This window comes from Ischnura elegans, chromosome 6 (assembly GCF_921293095.1).
Source record: "Ischnura elegans chromosome 6, ioIscEleg1.1, whole genome shotgun sequence".
In the NCBI taxonomy this organism is placed as follows: domain Eukaryota; kingdom Metazoa; phylum Arthropoda; class Insecta; order Odonata; family Coenagrionidae; genus Ischnura; species Ischnura elegans.
The window spans coordinates 115,857,243-115,877,054 of record NC_060251.1 but is presented as its reverse complement, the minus strand read 5'-3'; the positions used below and the strand labels follow the sequence as shown (position 1 = coordinate 115,877,054).

At 38.3% G+C, this 19,812-nt stretch overlaps 1 protein-coding gene across 2 annotated transcripts; it reads right to left on the bottom strand.

The window, feature by feature from the left end:
* Positions 1-1,453: 1,453 nt before the first annotated feature.
* LOC124161550 (putative ATPase N2B) lies at positions 1,454-15,396 on the bottom strand. Of its 2 annotated transcripts, none has more exons than XM_046537926.1 (8): positions 15,175-15,396; positions 7,929-8,184; positions 7,137-7,532; positions 6,807-7,048; positions 6,487-6,658; positions 5,059-5,199; positions 3,738-3,869; positions 1,454-2,565 (listed from the first exon to the last, which is right to left on the bottom strand). In XM_046537926.1, the coding sequence occupies exons 2-8, from the start codon at positions 8,175-8,177 to the stop codon at positions 2,443-2,445; spliced, it is 1,455 nt and encodes a 484-aa protein (XP_046393882.1). In that variant the 5' UTR covers positions 8,178-8,184; positions 15,175-15,396; the 3' UTR covers positions 1,454-2,442. The 2 variants fall into 2 exon arrangements, with proteins under 2 accessions (XP_046393882.1, XP_046393883.1); XM_046537927.1 differs by lacking the exon at positions 15,175-15,396 and adding an exon at positions 8,441-8,576.
* Between the last annotated feature and the right edge of the window lie 4,416 nt (positions 15,397-19,812).

Sequence of the window (19,812 nt, the reverse complement as noted above, 5' to 3'; positions counted from 1 at the left end):
CCCTGTTGGTTTGACACAACTCCTCACTACGCTCTCCTATCTACTAATTCATATTTACGTTCTTCTCTTCTACATCATTGCTAATATTTATCCCTCATAGTACATGCCCAATAACTTGTCCTACATAACTCATGAAGGGCTGCCCTTTGCCTTTCTACCGGTCCACTTGTCTGTGAACAATTTTCTTCATCAGACCATTACCACAGATGGGAGCCATGGGATGCGCAAACTACTGGAGATTAAATCAGCAAGGCTCAAGAGTCAATTTTTTGATACATGTTCCAGTTCAGCGATGGCATTCACCGATGATTTTACCTTGAATTTTAACCTACAATGGTAACATTCTCCCCCTTCCATTCCTGGGCATCATAAAAGTTTACCCCATGCTCAGAAGCGTTGGTCCATTTAAAATAATATGTACTGGAAGTATGGAAGCCAGTTGAGTATTAAAACCATTGTGGAATAGAATGTACTAAGGCTAGATTTTCCAGTGTATACTCAATGTAAAAAAGATTAAGTGATCACAAGCACAACACGAAACATCCAATTGACTGGACAGATATGTATGCATGGGAACAAATTTAATATGTATTACTTTTGCTAGAGGAGTGACTGATTGTGCATTGGGAAGGTAAAGTATGCTTGGTACAGAAAGAAAGCTGATTTAGCTTCATTTTAGCTTGTGCTAAGGAGAAAAATGGTTTTTGTTTGTGTCACCAAAATTTAAATTACTACAATATTCTGAGATATAAGATGACCCCCCCATTTTTCCAGGAGACAAATGAGTGTTGTGCTTTGCTCACTTTACTGCTTCGAAATTATCTTTACTTGAACAGAGCTGCCGTTACTGCTTTAGTATGGTTAGCGGAGACACAGGTGCAGCTGTTTTTGAGCTCCCCTATCATACGTGGCTACCAGCATTCTTAAGTCAAGCAGGGAAGTTCGAAAACTATCACTTAGAGACCAGACCTGGCATACACGATAGCTGACTTTGGAGTAGATTTTCTTGGGTTTAAAAGCTGTCTAATACGACAGAATATGTGCCCCCATTTGCTGTGCATGCTAATAGTGTTCAGCATAGCACAGAAACGATGAGCCCAAAACCCAAATTTGGGTTCAGCATATGAATAAATAGAAACATTTATGCATTCCAAAACTCTTTTATGTAATCAACAGAGAAATGTTTGAGCTGAGAGGAGACTTTGAATTAACCTTAGATAATTATTAACAATTATTACGAAGGAAAATATGACTCAAAATTCCAAGACGGGAGGATACCAGTTTATTAAAGGAAATAAATATTTTTTTTTTAACAGAAATATATATTTATCCTTTCTAGAGTAATGTGTAGTTAACAATATTTACATTTCAAAAAATATGTACAGAATACACAAAATAAATAACAAGCAAAATTTGACTCTTAATACTAAAGCTGAAATTTTTGGCAAAATAAAATTCACAACAATATATTCAGTAATGAAATATGTAATCCATTACAACTTAGAAGCGTAATTAAGTACAAAGACTACCAGTGATCTCCGATGGATATCAGTAAGTACTAGGTAAGCTGGTAACAAAATTAGAAAAGACATTTGCAATTGTGTCGTATTCTAATAACTAAACTGTCTAGATGTTTGTTAAATGTTTACAAAATAATCATTTAATAAAAGCATTTTGAGATAACAAATGTCATTAACGACTTTCATTCTCTGTTTCTCATTGTGTTACCACAAGAAAATTGGGAAAATAATTTCTGAAAATATCTTTAAACCTCTGTAGAAAATTTAGAGGTGTCAAAAATCCTTTTTGAAGGAAGGAAATGAAATCAGGTTAAAAATAAAAACTGCCTTTGAAAGTCTAAAAAAAGACAGGTAAGTTAGTTACGAAGCGGTTGAATTTTGAAGTGTATGATAAATTAAAATAAAATGATTAAATTGTAATCACCAGACCACAACGCTGACGAAAAATACTTGGTTACAATGGGTATACCAAAATTGTAATATTCAAAGTAAGTTAAAATATAAATGGTAAAGTATTTAAAGGTAAAATATTGAAGAACTTAAAATTCCATTCTCCATTCAAGTAACGACAGATTTCATAGAGACCACCACAAAGGTTCAATCATGTTTCAGAATCATGAGATGTTCAACATATCACTGTGACTAGAGTCGGAGTCACTGATTAATGCATTAAACTGCATTTTCAAAGATATAACCCAAACACACTGATCACATTGATGACATTTGCCATCCTCAATTGCTTATATAATTCTCTCACAAGCATAACAATTCATTCACGTGCACCTATCCTGCTGAGTGTTTCAGTGGAGGGCGGCATTAGGCTGACAATTTTTCACACATTTCCATTCATCCCCGTACATGAGATGAAAGAAAGGGTCCACACATTCTACTCATAATCAACCACACTACTCAGCATCACAGTTTACCTATGCTTCTCCCACTGCTCCCAGTATTCACGAGTTTGCATCTCTGATAATCTGGACACCGTCCTATCAAAGGCAAAAACTTCCTCTTCTCCCGTAAATATGTTGGCTGATGCATTTTCCTGAAAATTAATAATAACTTTTTGAGCATAGGTACATAATACAATTAATTATGGGATTTTCTTTGCTTTTGATTACCAAGATAATCATTGCATCAATCATCGGTAAAAACTGGTTGGTGATTCATGACACTCGGTGATGTTCTTTTGGGTAAACCTAAATCAAATTTTATACACATAATACACCGAAAGTTTTTTTTTTCTCTTCATTCATGCATCATCAAACACACTTCTCACCTTCGATGGGATTCTTCAATTTTTACTGAAACCTAAATATTTATGTTACGTATTGTAACTATGTATAGTACTAAGAATGTCTACTACCGACTAGCCTTTAATTTCCTTGGTTAATTTTATAACCAGTTTCAGCAGTTGTTAAAATTGAAATCTTGTTTTTTTTTACCATCACAGATTGTGATTCCCCCTTCTTCCCCTCAAAGGTATTCAAAATGCATACATTCTGGTACTTCCAGAATGTATGCATTTTGAATACCTTTTTTTTTAATACATACCTCCAGTCTACCCATTCCATCTCCCTCCATTCATCCCCATAGACCTCTCATACATATCTCTCCCTGCCTTAAACTATGGCCGCACACACGAATAGGCCAAAGTGTGGTGAAACCCACTGCCATAATCATCAATTACGCCAAAATACGCCTCTCCTCTTCTACTACAGACATACTTTTGTGCAAGTTTAAATTTCAGTTGTAATTACAAAGTTTGGTTTTATAATGCCTTCTAAAGGCCGTTTTACACGGGGCACAGAATTGCACAGGTTAGAGCTGCATTTATTACTAAAATGGCATGGAATTGCACGAATGCATGAACTAAATTAGAACAGGGGCTATTTTGCCGTCTCGCATCCGTTCATTCTCGCATGTGTTCTAGCAATTCACCACTTTACACGACGCAATTTTGATTGCGCCTTCGCACCTACGTCAGATTGTGCAATTCCGTGTACTGTGTAAAACGGCCTTAAGAATGAACCAGAGCATGATAGAGCTGACACTTTAACTTAAGAATTATTTTGAATTTACAGAATAGAAAATCAGTTCAGAATAATCACGACAGTTATGAAGGAAGAATTCATCAGCTCTCGTTTTCATTCGCCCGAAAATTTTAACCAGAAATTAAAAACCCGCCCAGAGTATATAAGAATCAACGAGACTCACTGAGCCCACTTGAATGTCCAGGTCATCCATCAGAGTTCTATTAGCATCCAGCTCCCCAACGGTATCCTCCTCTGCCCTTGACACACGGAACAGCTGGCGATGAGGAACATCAGAAGAAATCACAACCCTAACCTGCAATCCAGGAAAATACAACCGATATGACTCGCAATGGACGTAACTTGTCACCAACTCTCTCCAATATTTTTGCAGAAGAGAAAACCAACACGTTGTGATGAAAATTTGTAAAGGTAAAATGCAAATATCTATGTACTGAGAAAGGAATAGAGAAGTATCTAATTGAAAGACAGGAGTGTAAATGATAATGAAAGGAATATTACAATCAAAATTGAGCCACTGAACTGCTAAGGGTAAATACCTATAGGATTTTTGTATGAAGATTTTCACAGCTTCTTTTATGAATGTTGGTGGTGGTTTCCTGGAATTGCTGCGCTCGCTGGAAACGCTCTCTTGATCACGCTCCCAGCAGGAGGGAGGAGTGAAACGTTGAGTGTGAAAATGTTACCTACGCAGCAATTCCCAAAAACCACCACCAACAATATCCATTGGATTGAGAGATAATGATAATCCATACTGCAAGGCATCTAAGGCTCTCAACTGACATAATTAAGGTTTGTAAGGTGAAAATTATTCAGAAAGTAGAATGGATCAGTGGAATTCCAAGAAATATTAGCGAGATAATGGAAAGAAAGGATAGCCTAGAGTGATGAGGAGACAGAGCATGGTCAGAATTAGCATGTGCAAAAAAGATTGGAAATCATAAAAACAACTGATGACAATATAGCAATTTGAAAAGGATCAGCTGAGTATGCGTAAGAGAAATACATATGAAGATAACCTGAGGAGAAGATTAAGGTGAAGAAATATAGTCTGAATACACAGTAGGTAGTTAAAATTTTCTTTAAAAAATTATATAATAATCAAAGCTAGTGTTCAATACAGGTACAAAAAATTAACCATTATCTACAACAGAAAGCAAGCAAAAATCATTATCCACAATTAATTCACATGAAAATAAGAGCATAATGCCCATGAAATATAAACATGCAAAAGTATACTTATTAGATGGATCCTGAGAGCTAACGACAGAATGCATAAAATAATTGCAATTTCTATAAAAACATGGATGCATGGTATGTAAGCTATTTCATGCAAATGATTACCATGAGTTCAGAATCATCTCTACATATCTGATTTAAAAAATTACTATACATCTCTCATTTTCCCAAAGTACAAATATTTATTTACTTCAAATCCAACAATGAGTTTGGTTTGAAATGCACTCGTGAAATGAGTCACGCACCCTGTTGTCATAGAGTGTGTCAATCAGCGTGATGAATCTCCTTGCTTGAGACTTTGTTCTCAAACTCAGCTGCGGCACATCCCTCAACATAACCGTGTGGAATGCTTGAGAGAGTTGGAGGTAATCACTTGGACCCAAAGGCTGTAAGCACAAAGAGCAGAAGAGCATTAATACATGCACATCTGCCCTAAGAATTGGCACATTAATGGCCATTAACTATTTGATTACAGATTAATCAGTGAAATGCTAAATATTTAAGTATTTATGCAGAAGTTTAATTCCTTCCACGATGATTGTTTCCCCTTTTGCCCTTGGAATCCTGAAAAATGCCTGTCAACAGGTTTTTCAGGGACCAAATCAACAGAACTTCACTAATATTGTGAATGGTAAAAAACCCATCAAGGCAGAACTTATTCAAAGAATTGAAGATTCTCATCAAATCTGTAAACTGTGCTTCTGTGACTGTCATGACATGACTGTGACATCAAAACTGTGCTTCTAGACAACTGCAGGAATATTTTTAACAACATGCACATCCTCAGCATAAAAAGCCACTCAGTATTTTGCAGCATTATGCACTTAAGGCAAAACATAAAAACATAATCTAAATATCAATTATTCCACGCTGTTAAAGACCAACGATCTGTCTGATAACATGAGATTAAAATTCTTTAATAAGTTGCCAGGTAAAGTCTGCTCAGTAAACACTACAAGATTAATAATGTACTGGAAAAATTCCAAAATACTTTGAGCTGGCCTTTGTAATGATAGTGTTTAAAATGTTTCGTTGTAATATTAGAGTTTTAAATCTTATATAAATGTATTGTAAGCAATAATTGACAACATCTGCCTGGGCTTCCCCATGCCATGGATGAATAAAGATCATTATTATAATACAACCCCAGAATAAACATCCTTGGGCTTTATTCTGCCACAAGTAGGACTGGCAAACTTCAACAGCAATGGATTGTACCCATATGAACTTGTCTCTGACCCACCAAAGGGTAAGAAAATTAGAGGCAACTAACATTAGGCTCAAACTCATTGCCCACAGTCAAGATTATTTGATTATGCATGAGAATGGACAACAAGTTGGGGCCTAAAACATTGGCTGCCTTTAATTTTCTTATCCAGCAGCAAACCCAAGAAAAGTTCACCAAAAGCATTAGCTGGGAAAGGGTTAAATTCGATAATGGATTGTATAATTTTATTTTTGCCCACCATAATAGGGTAATTTTTTACTATTATGCCATGTAATGACGTTATGTACCAGGAATGAAATTTCAGGATTCCAATCCACATGTAAAATTTGTTTAACTATTCCAAAATAATTTAGAAACCTCCAGTTCTAAATTACTTTGGAATCCAGATATTTCTCCAGATATTCTAAGTGCTCCCTCAGAACTTATGGTGGGAATAAGTCCTTACCCTGTCGCATAATTCCGAAAATGTACAGTCAGCAACCTGGCCACATGTCTTATTGAAGGTAACATTTCTCCCTTTGATGTTAATTGTGCGTGGTCTAACGATATCATTTTCCATTGAGCTCAGAAATTTGAATACTTTGTCCATTTCTTTGTTGGCATCACATTCAGAGGTACTGAAAATAAAATAAATAGGGTCATGTAATATTAGCACAAAGTGAAATAAAGATCAGTAAAGCTCAAATTAAGATTGGTTCTTCAGAGGAACTAAAAGAGAAGTTTTTAAAGCAAATAAAAGGGATTTTAAAAGATTGGATTACTTACACAAAATAAGTTTTTGTATCAGAAGGAAGAGATTTCAATCTATAATCCACACCAGAGTCCAGCCCGACGACATTGCAATGAGCTTTCAAAACCCCAATAAAAGGCAGGAAGTTGGAACGCTGAAGGCCATTCTTGTAGAGATCTTCTGGAGGGCGATTGGACGTGGCCACCATCACAACACCATTTCGAAATAGTTCCGTAAATAAGCGTTTGAGCACCATGGCATCTCCAATGTCTGTAACCTACAACATGAATGATTTTTTATTATTTACCTCCATTGAATAGCTCCAATTAATTGAAATTTTCAGATTCCTGGGCATCAATTATTACCTGGAATTCATCAAAACAAATGAGCCAAGACTCTTTGCTTATCGATAGCGCTACCGGTGGAATAGGATCATAAGGCTGAGGCTGAGTGCTGCTGGGATCTCTAGCGCCCATGTTTCGCTTCACATCATGTATTCTAGAATGCACGTCCAACATGAAAGAGTGGAAATGTACTCGTCGCTTTCCACCAATTCGTCCTCCGGCTGCCTTGGGTAGGGGCACACATCCATAGAAAAGGTCCATCAACATGGTTTTACCTCCGCCAACAGCCCCGTGCAAATAGAGACCTTTAGGCACACCGGGAGTCCCTTTCAGTGCTTCCCTTTCGGCATCTTCGCCTCTTTTCCTCGATCCCAGCCAGCGGCGAAATATTCCGCCTCTTTCTGGGGGAGTGTAACCCTAAGAGTATACACAAATACAGAGAGAGAAAAATCACTCAAATTCGTAGAGTTCCACCATAAAGCAAAATCTAGTCATTAACTGATTCGTACTATAAAAGTATAGCATTTAAGAATAATGACAACTCATTATCTTTAAATGGAAAATAGAAGTATGCATTACACTCCGTAATAGTTAACGTTTACGTTAAACTGACACTTCAGGAAGGAAGAAGGTAAAATTACGTTAAGAAACACTTAAGTACTGAAGAGGAAACATGCCATGTTATGAATAAAATATAAAAGACAAATAGTAGAGCTTGCATGTGTAATGATTTAATTTTCAATACTGGAACGGTGAAAAAATCAAAGCCAGAAGTTGTTAATAAAATCTTAAAAAATGGAAACATGCACCTACCTGGATTTCATTGTACACCTGCTGCAGACTTTCCGCAACTTTCTTCTGGTATTCATCGGGGAGAAGTTCTCCACTCTCAACTCTAGCTTGAAGCACTTCAATAGGTCCTGATTCCTGAGTTTCGGTAGCTAGTTTATGCACACTATGCTTAGGAACATGGAAATTCTTGTTCAAGGCCAAAACTCCAACTCTATTCCAGGAGTTCCTTCCGGCCACTTCGTTCCATCGTATCAATGTCCTCAGAGCCATGTCGATGCTGTGCATGGGAATAATGCGAAAAAGTTAGACAATGCTGACGGAAAATATTTCTAATAATGCAAATACACCAGCAAATTAGGTCAATGCCAAACTGATGGGGCACTAAAAATAGAAATTTCACAATGAAGTTTGGAAGCCGAATGTAGATAACTAATTGATACATGACAAGAAGAAAAAACTATTGAGTTCATCACATTAAAGTGAACTCGCAAGAAATTAAGTTATTTGACTCTATAAAACGGAAATTTAAACACCATTGGAACAGCTGATACCCTCCGCCTTCGAAATTGGGTCGACAAATGACAGAGAGAAACCGCGAGAACCTCTCGCCATCAAAATTAGCGCGGGAAGTCAAACAACCAACAATAGCAAACACATGTATGCCAGGCAACACGGCGTCACTCCAGAATCAAAAAACATCAACTGTGTGCCATTTATTCAAAATATTGATATTCTAGAGTATTTTATGAATTCATGACAAGATCTCAGATGCCAATATGAGCCAAAAATTTAGAAAAAGGTACAATAATATAATATCATTTTCACAAATTAAAAATGATTAATATACGCCAAAACCGCCCAATAATTTGACTTTATAATTTACTCAAACACCTATTCCCATAATGCAATCATTACGGAGAAGATATTACGTTTAACGGGAATATAAAAACTCAAGAGGCCAGATTGAATTTTTTAACACCAATGCGGTCAATTTTCGTAGTCGTGGCTAGTCAACACGATAGTTTCCTTTATCAAAGAAAACGAAAGAATTTGATTGCAATTCGTTACTCACCATTAGTGTATTCATAATATACTAATTATTTTGTTTTAGAGATCCCAGTTTAGACGACCGCTAATGATCAACTTTAACCTAATTTGAAATAGGTCAGATTGGCCACTCCACGTGACGTCACAGGGACCTAGATGCCTATGGTCGGAAAGTTACCTTCGTTTATTTCTACGTTTCCTTCGGGTATTAATATAATCCTTATTTAAGCCAAGCGCTACCTGCTAGCAGCCTATACATCGTAGCGGCGCTCATAGCCTCGCACCATTGTGGCCTCACACGGCGGCAGCCGGAACTAGAATGACGTCACACGGGCTTTTCCAAGCATTCATACTTGACCGTCGTGTATTCGCGCGCTTGAAAATTTTCACTTTTCATTTTATCGCCAAATATAGATATCATCATTTAAAAATCTAAATCGTGAAATACGTACTCCAGGGGTAATAACCTTTCGATTTAGGCATTAAAAAAATAAAAGGAAACGTCCGTATGTTTCCAAGTTTTCAATTTAAATATTCGTCAAATTTTAAATATGGGTCAACCGGTGAAAATCATAAAAAATTCCGAATGTATTTTAACATTTTTCTTGAACAAAAATAGTGAATAATCAGCTTCTTTAGAATTCCACACTCCTACTTCAACACAACGAAAACGAGAGGTCGCTAGTTTTCACGTAGAAATCACTATAATAAAGTTTTTCACTCTAATAAAGGCTACTGTTTTACTATAGTCGTTGAATTATTCATCTGAACAATGGTCATATTTAAAAAAAATCCATGGGATTATTTAGAGAAGCAGGAAAACGTTAAGTTGAAGAAATATATTAAAATCTGGATTAATGAACTGGAGAGGAGGATGAGCTAATTTTGAAGATGACTTCACAGCTATTTTCTCCCTGTCATAGCCACTAAGTAAATTTAAAAAAAGAGCCTATTGCTCAGGATTTGAGGCGCTGTAGCTTCGCATTCTGACACTAATATTGCTTGAGATTGGGATCGGATGAATGAAAAAACGGTTCCCTTGCAACTCGGATAATAAACTCAGCAAATAATTCTCAAATTATCTTTAGGCCTGTCATTTCCTATTTTTGCTCCATTTCTGCTCTTGTTTTATAATATTAATAGTAATAATATTTTATTCTCTAACGACTTCCAGAAGCATATGGGGTACGTCAACATGTCACACATAATTTTTTCAGGCATAAAAATACAGGTTCTACAAAAAATATTGTAAAAATGGAGATATATACATAGATAAACAGCTGACAGACAATAATGGATGAATATTAGCATTATTCAATGAATTCATTCATACTACCATACCTTTAATAATATATATTGAGTAATAAAGGGGCGCAGCTAAGAATTAAGGCTACGGGGGATTTTAGGAGCAACTATTTACGGGTGTGGGGGTATTGCATACCAACCAGGGTAAGCAGGAGTCGCGGGAGCCCTCCTCCAGAAAAAAATTTAAGAATAATGGTTCAAAATGGCGAGTTTTACCGCTTTCTGAGGGATATTTGATCAATCCTAACACTATCTATAAGTAATACTGATCCAAATAAGTAAAATGGATTAAACTTAAAAATTTCTCTGAGCTCTGGGGGGGGGAGGGGGGCGGGTTTATCCCTCAAACACCCCCTTCGCTGCGCCACTTGATGAATAGAAATAGAATCCTCGAAATAGCGTTTTATACATTACGTTCTTTAAATGACTTGAGGGCCACAGGCAAATTATTACTATCCAATTAAACACTATCATGCCCGACCAATCCTTACGCCCTATTATGCCCGAGTGGGACAATTTGACCCAATATGACCAGATTTGCATATTGTAATCAAAATACTTAATTCCTTCCCAGTTTATTTATTAATATTGTTTATAAAGCATTTGGGAGGGTAGTAAAAAATTTAATTAGACGAAAAATATTAAAATTGTTGTTTTTCAACAATTTATATGGTATTATGGGAAACTAGCTTCCACGAATTTGTGAATACCTATCGCTTTTCCTCTGACGGGTTTTGGGAGGTACAATGGATTTCAATGGTATTGGGTTCAATAAAAACTACAGTAACATTTTGACAAAAAATCAGTATAAAACACACCGTTGCATTGAATACAAAGGAAAAGTAGAGAGGCTTGAAATGGATTTGATAGTCTGGGTCAAAATGAGCCATCTGGGCACGGCAGATATAAGTGATGAGAAAAAATAGAAAAAAAATAATAATATCTGGCCAAAATTTTGCACAGTGGTAAAGCAAACTAAATAATTAAAAGTCATGAAATATGAGCCTAAATAATGTCTTCGTTTCAAAATAATCAACATAATATTCTATTTTGGGTCAGATTGACCCAGCTGGGCATTCCTAGTGTTAATACTACACCTAATGTTTTCAACACCTTACACTCGTTATTCACTTCTGATCTTCTTCGAGGCTGAATCCGAGAATCATAGCAAGAGAAAGAGCTACGCTGCTGACGTCTGCGCGTGCGGAATAACCGAGGAGAGCGGCAACGGAGCAGATATCGTCCCGACACAGCCTCAACTGAGGGGCAATGACCCTTTCGATGAATACGATGGATCCCGCCTTTAATAGTAATAGGCGGGAAAGAAAATTCTGAGACGCAAAAGGGTGGAACGAAATGCCCCAACTTATTCTTTCTTCCGGATGACACTAAAAGACAATCTACACGTACGAATGAAGCCAGTCGTAGTCATCAGTGGCGCAGCGAGGGGGGGTTTTGGGGGTTAAACCCCCAGAGCTCACAGAAATTTTTGAGTTTAATCCATTTTACTTAACTGGATTGATATTACTAATAGAATAGTGTAAGGATTAATGAAATATCCCTCAGAAAGCCGTAAAAACTCACCATTTTGAAGCATTTATCTGAAAATTCCGCAATTTATTAATCTCGCACCAACCGCTTATCCTGGTAGGTATTCCATACCCCCACACACCCTGGTATTAGTTGCACCTAAACCCCCCCAGACTGAATTCCTAGCTGCGCCCCTGGTAGTCATGATTGAATAAGAAGTCTTTACGGAAAGAAACGACTGTTTTGAGAACCACCATTAGCTAAATATTAGATAAAATTACCTACCGACAAGGGGCGGATCCAGGATTATTTTCTGGGGGGTGAGGGGGGCAGAAGGGTCTGACAAGTAAACAATCTTCTCATACTAGAGATTAAAAACAAGATGAAACAATTTATGTACGTAATATTCTCTTTATTTTAGCATGAAATTTATAAATAGGAAATTAAATGATTGAGGCTCCGTAATACACAAAACAAAAGGAACGTAATGATAACCGTATTAAGAATTTTGTCTATTCTTTGAGCGTTGGGGGGGGGGGGGGGCACGTGCCCCTGTTCAAAATACATTCAATGTCACTTGTTCTTTGTAAACTACATGCAACAGGGACTCTTTCGTAATTTTTTTATAGGGGAACACTTTTGAGAAAAAAGAATGGAGCTTTTGCCTAGACAAATCTTTTACCGGTACAGTATGTATTTGATAATAGAAAGAGATGTGAACTGAACGAATAAACATAAGGATCCATCTTCTATTTATGAAGCCACACACTATTCATCCGCGGCATATTTCAAGTTCACGACTCATGCGGTTGGATAGAGAAATATGTGTGTCTAGTCTTGTCCTCGGAAGGACAAACCCTAAATTGCCCTGCCCCCACAATAAGATAATCGCCCTGCAAAATCTTCAGATATATCCTCATTCGCATGAACAAGTTCGACGTCAGAACTATGACATATGGAAGTCAATGTCCTCATTTTTGTACAAATTTCCTGAGTCCATTGAATTCTACATCTTGTACCTACTTCTGCAACTAAACGATTACTATCCAATATCGCCCTCAAATAACGCTAACTACCAATTAACTTCGTCAATCTAAACCCTTTTCATCATACCTCCCTCTAAGAACATTAGCAGGTCTTTTCAATATCATTGGCACATGCATAGAAACATATTTGCGAGTTTATTTTGCAAACTGCAGCACAAAAAGGGTGAAACTAACCGAAATAATTTTCCTTTTCACAGTACATATACTTAAATCAATTGCTCCAACGGAAATTGGGAGGTCGGGTCAACCGTATGCCGGGCTGAAGAAGGAAGTACAATTGGTGAGTGGAGGTTGCGAATGAGGAGAATACTAATGAGAAGAAGGACGGGGGGGCTTCAATTTGAAAATGTCTTTGACGTAGGATGACTTTTAATATTATTGAAATGTCAGCAAGGCGCGGGTGCGATGACAAAACAGTTAAGATCGTTAGCGGATGTTAAGGTTGGTTGCATTAGAAATTCGGTGCCATTCACGAATGAAGATGAGCTAGTAAATGAGCTAGATTCACAAATCCCAAGACGAGTGGAAGGAAAGTGAATTCTTCTGAAAAAAACTGAAGAGACAGAAAATTTGGATTGCTTAGAATACCAGATCATGAGGCATTTACAACCAGTATGCATAAATGAGGATAACTGTGGAAGGACAAGAGAATAGAAATATTTACGAATGAAGGTGGAATACAAGGAACAAGTGAGAAAGGAGATCGAAAACAAGAAACGAACTGTTATCAACAGATTACGTGATGGGAATATTGAGAGGTGAGCAAAGTCAAGCCAATTATAGCACTGCTGGCTAATTATGAAGAATAATAAGAGCGATAATTATTCTACCCTTTGCTGTATTTCAACACTTAACAAAGTGCCGAGAATTTTCAAGAATTTCTGGAAAAAATCCATTTTGAAGAGTTCTCTTGCACGATTTGAGAATCTCCAAATCCAACAAAATTCCGAATATCAATTTGTTCTTGCAATTACGGACGGTGAGATATGTCTAGCGACTTTGTACATGAACTACTTCAACAGAGGAAGGAATTACTGTCTCGCGAGGTGAAGAGTCAAGAAGTGTTAAAAGTATAATTCGCTTAAAAAAACAGCATCCTGATCACAATTGTCTCCGCGATGACACTAATAGATCCAGAAACCCTTAAAACGAAGATTTAAATTTAGTTGATTCTCGAAAAGTCGCGTCGTCGGAAAAAAATACGCACACTAATAATAATAAATCGGGAGTAGAATCCTGTTAAAGATTCAAAAAAGATCCATTCTCCCTGCGTCCCTGCTACACTGAACATTGAACTATTCGAACTTTAGGCATTCAGAATCGTCTTTAAACCCAACTTTCTGCTGATCCGTCACACCTTGTATAAAAAAAATATTAAAGAAGTAAAAATGAGAAAGCACTCACACCAATTTTAGGATTGGTGAATAATAATGAATAATCTCTCAATTAAAAACACTACTGTTTTCATTTTTTACAATTGTTATTCGAAAGTAAAAATGAAAAAAAGAAACTTGCGCACGCGTCAGAATGTTTAATTCAATATCTGTCTCTTATTTAAAATGACACGAGAGAATTTATAATTTTATCAATAAAATCCATCTATGTTTCGAATAACTAATCTGGTCCATTAAGGTTCGAGCAATTCAAATTCCACTCTATTTTTGCTATTGTTAAAGTATTCCACCGATTAAGGTAGGTTTCCATGGAGTACTTAAGAAGTATTCTGGCAGTATACCCTTCACTCATGGATTTCCCTCTTAAATTCACAATAAGGCCAACTCCCTTTCATTCCATGTATAAATCCTATTCTCTTCCTTTTTCTCCCTCGTTTCCCAAACATTCTTCCATCTAACACTGTTCTTAACATCCTCTACCAGCTCAATACTAGCAACACTTATACCTTACGTCTCCTCATCTCGATTAGAATTTGCCTCTCCTCACCAGTGGCGCAGCGAGGGGGGAGGGCTTGGGGGATAAACCCCCCCCCCCCGGTCAGAGCTCGGAGAAATTTTTAAGTTTAATCCATTTTACTTAATTGGATTGATATTACTAATATAATGGTGCAAGGATTAATAAAATATCCCTCAGAAAGCCGCAAAACTCACCATTTTGAACCATTTATCTTAAAACTCCGCAATTTATTAATCTCGCACCTACCGCTTATCCTGGTGGGTATTCCATACCCCCACACACCCCTGTATTAGTTGCACCTAAATCCCCCCCCCCGCCTTAGTTTCTCGCTACGCCCCTGCTCCCCACACACTTTGACGAGCACTTCGTCGTTCTCTATGCGTACTAGAGATGAAAAATAATGAATTGAGAGCATTGGAAATACAGACCTGATGAGAGCTGAGTGAAAAGCCTAATTCTGAAGACTGCATCCACAGGTGCGCATCGAGCAAATCACTACGGGTTGCTAAAGCGTCGCACTATTCTCTCCAGGATTGGAGTAAACTCGAAGGAATCCAGCTTCCGTGCGGCAACGTGGGTAAGCCAATGGAGACTGATGAGCGGGGAGCGACTACTCCGGAGCTAGTCGTCTTCCTCAATGAAGAGACGGATCGGCGCGAGGGTAGAGTAGACTATCTCACGAGGAGGAGGAGGACGGCGAGGTCAAAGTCAATACAGCGCCCCAATCAACAATCGCGGTGGTTGGCCACGTTAGGAAACGAAAAATAATATGAAGAACGCTCGCATCCGACACATCAGACGAAATCGACGCTTTGCTCGCTATCTATCTCCCCCTTAATTGATGAGTTTCCACCACGAAAATAAGTCCCTTGTTGTGATAATCGCTTTCCCCTCCCTCCCTCCTCTCATGGCACGATTAGCGAACTGATACAAGAATTATTACGAGCTCTCAGGTTGGTGACACTTAAAACATTCTTAACCTTGTTGTGTAGTGAAATAATTTTGCAATCCTAAAATGGCGGACCTAGTGTACAAAGCCGATCCGAAAATGAAAATATCCTTTTACATTGGATCAAAGAAGGAAGACGAGAAAATGTACAATATGTCAATCGAGTCAGAGGAGTAGTTTTTGCAGGACATAGCGAAACAGGTCCACTGGGAGGTACCAGTAGCAGAAAAGTTCTGCATTTACAATTTATATGACACCTAAGAACTTCTATCAAGTACATGGAAGAAGCAACGACCAATCTTTCACACAATTTCCTGAATAGAAACGTTCGGAGGGGAATGGATGACAAAATAGAATTTTATGGGGCAGGAACATAGGCGGATCCAGGGGGGGGGGGGCACGGGGGCACGTGCCCCCCCCCCTAGACCCTAAAAAATATGCTAGATTTTTAATACGGTCCCATTATCATTTCGTTCATTTTGTATGACGAGGTATCCTTGTGCCCCCCCCTGAACAAAATCCTGGATACGGCCTTGCTTGTGCCCCTCCCAGAAAGAAATCCTGGATCCGCCCCTGGGCGGGAATATTACGGCACATTGCCCTATAAAAAGTTTCCCATCCAAGCATAGACGTACCCATCGAGGTGTAGGAGCCCCCCCCCACCTTTGAAGCAGCAATCTCAAATACCTTTAAGGAAAATAATATTTTTTTCAAGAAAATAATTTTTTAAACTAATCAAGAGCTGTTACAGTTTCCTTAAAATTTTGATTTCATTCGCCTTTTTCATGCTTAAATCTTACTTACAACTTGAACAACCGTGGCTTACCCCCCCTAGTTTTGATCCTGGCTACACCTTTGCGTCCAAGTTTGGAAATTTGCTAATTCCTCACAGAAAAAGGTGTAGCAAAATTAAGGGTGGCCATATACATGCCAATGTTTCTGGACGTAGCGGTGGCAATGATTGCTTGTGCACGTACATGAGCTGTTCTTACCGTTGTGTTTGCAGGATTTTTCTTCTGATTCTTTGGCGGAGAGATTGATTGACGCCGGGGATCGGGTTGGTGTGGTGGGTAGAGTGTTGGCTTCCCACCTCGTGGGCTCGGGTTCAAATCCCGGCGGCAGCAGAGAATTTTCAGAGACTACCCGATCCCTGATTGAATGTGGAATGGGACGGTAAACCGTGGATACCCTCGGCGCCTTTCGTTAAGAACAGGCTTATGCCGACGCCGGGTTTCCCTCCACCCTTCCTTACCTATACCCTTCCCTCATGGCGCAAATAACCCAGCTGTCGGACGCCTCCTCCAAATACCATACCATTTATTGACTCCAAAGCTGAAGTGCTATATGGGCTCTCGTCTTCGTGCGAAAAAAATAAAAGTGAACGTCAAATACAATATACAAGAAGCTGCAAGTCGTTTCTTAAAAAAAAAAAGTAAACATGAAAAGATGCATAGGGAAGAGTTTTTGCTCGGGTTGGCGGCGAACATGTATAGGAAAATTTATTCGAAGAGCCAACCTATTTCTTAAATCGCAATTCATCGTGCGGAGTTATGGCGGTAGCTTTGATTTCTTTTGAGCGCATCGATAGTGAACGGATTAGTAAACAATAGTCCAACACTAAAAAAATAATGGAGCCTAAACCACAGTGTAGATCAGAAAATATCCTGGATTAAAATATTTGCTTAAAAACTGTGCAGAGAGAACATATTTAACGTGCTAAGCAACTGAGGAAATTTCTACGCCGTATTAAAATTAATTACGCAAAATTTTATGAGAAAAACAATGAAATTTAATGTTAAATATAGATCAAAGACAATAGTGGTAGTTAAGTAAGTGATTTTTGAAGCCTTAACTAAAACAATGCTATGCTGCGATAAAAATATTGTTTTAATTAAGCCATAGAATCACAATATTTTTATCTGACTGAAAAAATATTCTTGATCGCAACTTCAAACGCAAGCAAACGTGTCGCGCTGAGGTATACGCGGTTAGCTAGAGAATAGACGACATTATGAAAGTTGGAGGGGGAATAGGTTGGCATATTTGCTAAAGCGCTTGGCTCCAGACTGAAATTTTCCGCGCTCATAACCCGTATGGATATAGATACTAACAATGATTCTTTTAAAAAGCCGGAATCTCGCTCAAACTCCATAAGTGATTTGAAAACTTCATCTGTCAATAATAAGAATCCAAAAATCAAGAAGAAAAAAGAAAAGGGACATAAACAGTTTTTCGTGAGATTTTAACACCGTAGACTAGTATGGAAAAAGCTTGCGCTGTCATTCTGCATATATTCAAATATAGCGAAACATGTTCTCTTTAAATATTAAACTTTAAAGAAATGTAAAAAAATCAGCGTAACATTATGGCCATAATCGGTTATTTGTGATTCATTGCAAGAATAATACGCATATCTAAAGAACAAAATCAATGTAGACGCAGTGGAAGTATCGTTACTTCCCTATCAATTGCTCGGGATGTCATTTAATGTCTTTGAGTAAAGTGCCGCCGCCTAAATCATAGACCTACGAGTTTTTGTGCATGTTTTCCACTTTGTAGAGGCATCGCGACTCATATCGGGGTCAACGGAGGCGACGCGTGTTCTTCTGAAGCAAGCATTCCATGCGTCGGTTGATAAGCGAAACGTTTTGAATCACCAAGAAGACCTGTGATGAAAAACAAGCCGCACCCAAAGGACACTGTTGACGCAAACGGTTAGAATTGATAGAAACCTCAGGTGATATAAGAATAGGATGGTTTGCTTTTTTTTTTATTGCCTAAATCGAAAGATTATTACACCTGGAGTACGCATTTCACGCTCTTAGATTTTCGAATGACGATATCTATTTTCACGATTAAATCAAAAGTGAAAATTTTCAAGCGCACGAAAACGCGACGGCCAAGTATGAATGCTGGGAAAACGCCGTGTGACGTCGTTCTGGTTCCCGCTGCCGCAAGTGAGGTGACCTTGGGGCGAGTCTCTGAGCGCTGATACGACGCAGGATGCTAGCAGGTAGTAGAGTACCATGCTAGCTGGTAGCGCTTGGCTTAAATAAAAATTATTATTAATACCTGATCAAACGAAGGAAACTTTCCGACCTTAGACAATTTTAATAAGTGATTATTAAGAGATGTTTCCCTGAACTCTGTGACTCATGCATGCATTGGCAATCTCAGACGATGCAAAACTCCTATCCTCTCGTGTAGAAACTAGGTCCCTGTGACGTCACGTGGAGTGGAATCGCATGGGCGCCAATCTGGCCTTTTTCAAATGAGGATATAATTGACCATTGCCATTCGTTTAAACTGGGATTTCTAAAACCAAATAATTTGTATATTATGATTACCCTAATGGTGGGTAACGAATAGCAATCAATGCATTTCGTTTTCTTTGATGAAGGAAACTACCCTATTGAGAGAAACCTCAGGTGATATGAGAATTTTCAAGAAGCTGACTTGTGGCTCTCACTGGATACATCACGATATCACATTCAATCAGGGACGGTTCTACAACATGTAGGCATTTTTCTAATGTGAGTGAACAACATTCCACCACCCTCTCAACCTTTTATCTAAAGTAAATGCGAAATTACGATTAGCATTTATTAAAGTCCTTTATGGTTCGGGGAAACACGATTTCCCAACCGTTCGACAAAATATCTCTCTTAATTTATCGCTTCTCTCAGATCTGGAAATAGAGTGGGGTTCTAGTACTATGTTCTTCGTGTCGCTCTTAAAGATATCCATTCTCAATCGTTCAAGCATTCTAAGCCTAGCGTGCAGCCTCCAAGTCTCCCGCGGGTCCCAGCCTAATTCGCTTAACATCTGGGCAACATTGTCAGTACGCCCGTAGCAATTTTTAACGAACCGCGCAGCCTTCCTTTGTATTTTATTCAGTTCGCGGATTAAGTCTTTCTGCAATGGATCCCATACGCTCGGTGCGTATTCAAGGTGCGGTCGGACGAGTGCGAAATAGCACCTTTCTTTTACTTTCTCATCCGAAAATCTTCCCACAATACGCTTGACGCATCCGAATTTCTCCAGGGCTTTGCCGCAAATATTCCTAATATGTGATCCCCACGAGACGTTCGAGATTATCGTGACTCCTAGGCTTTTC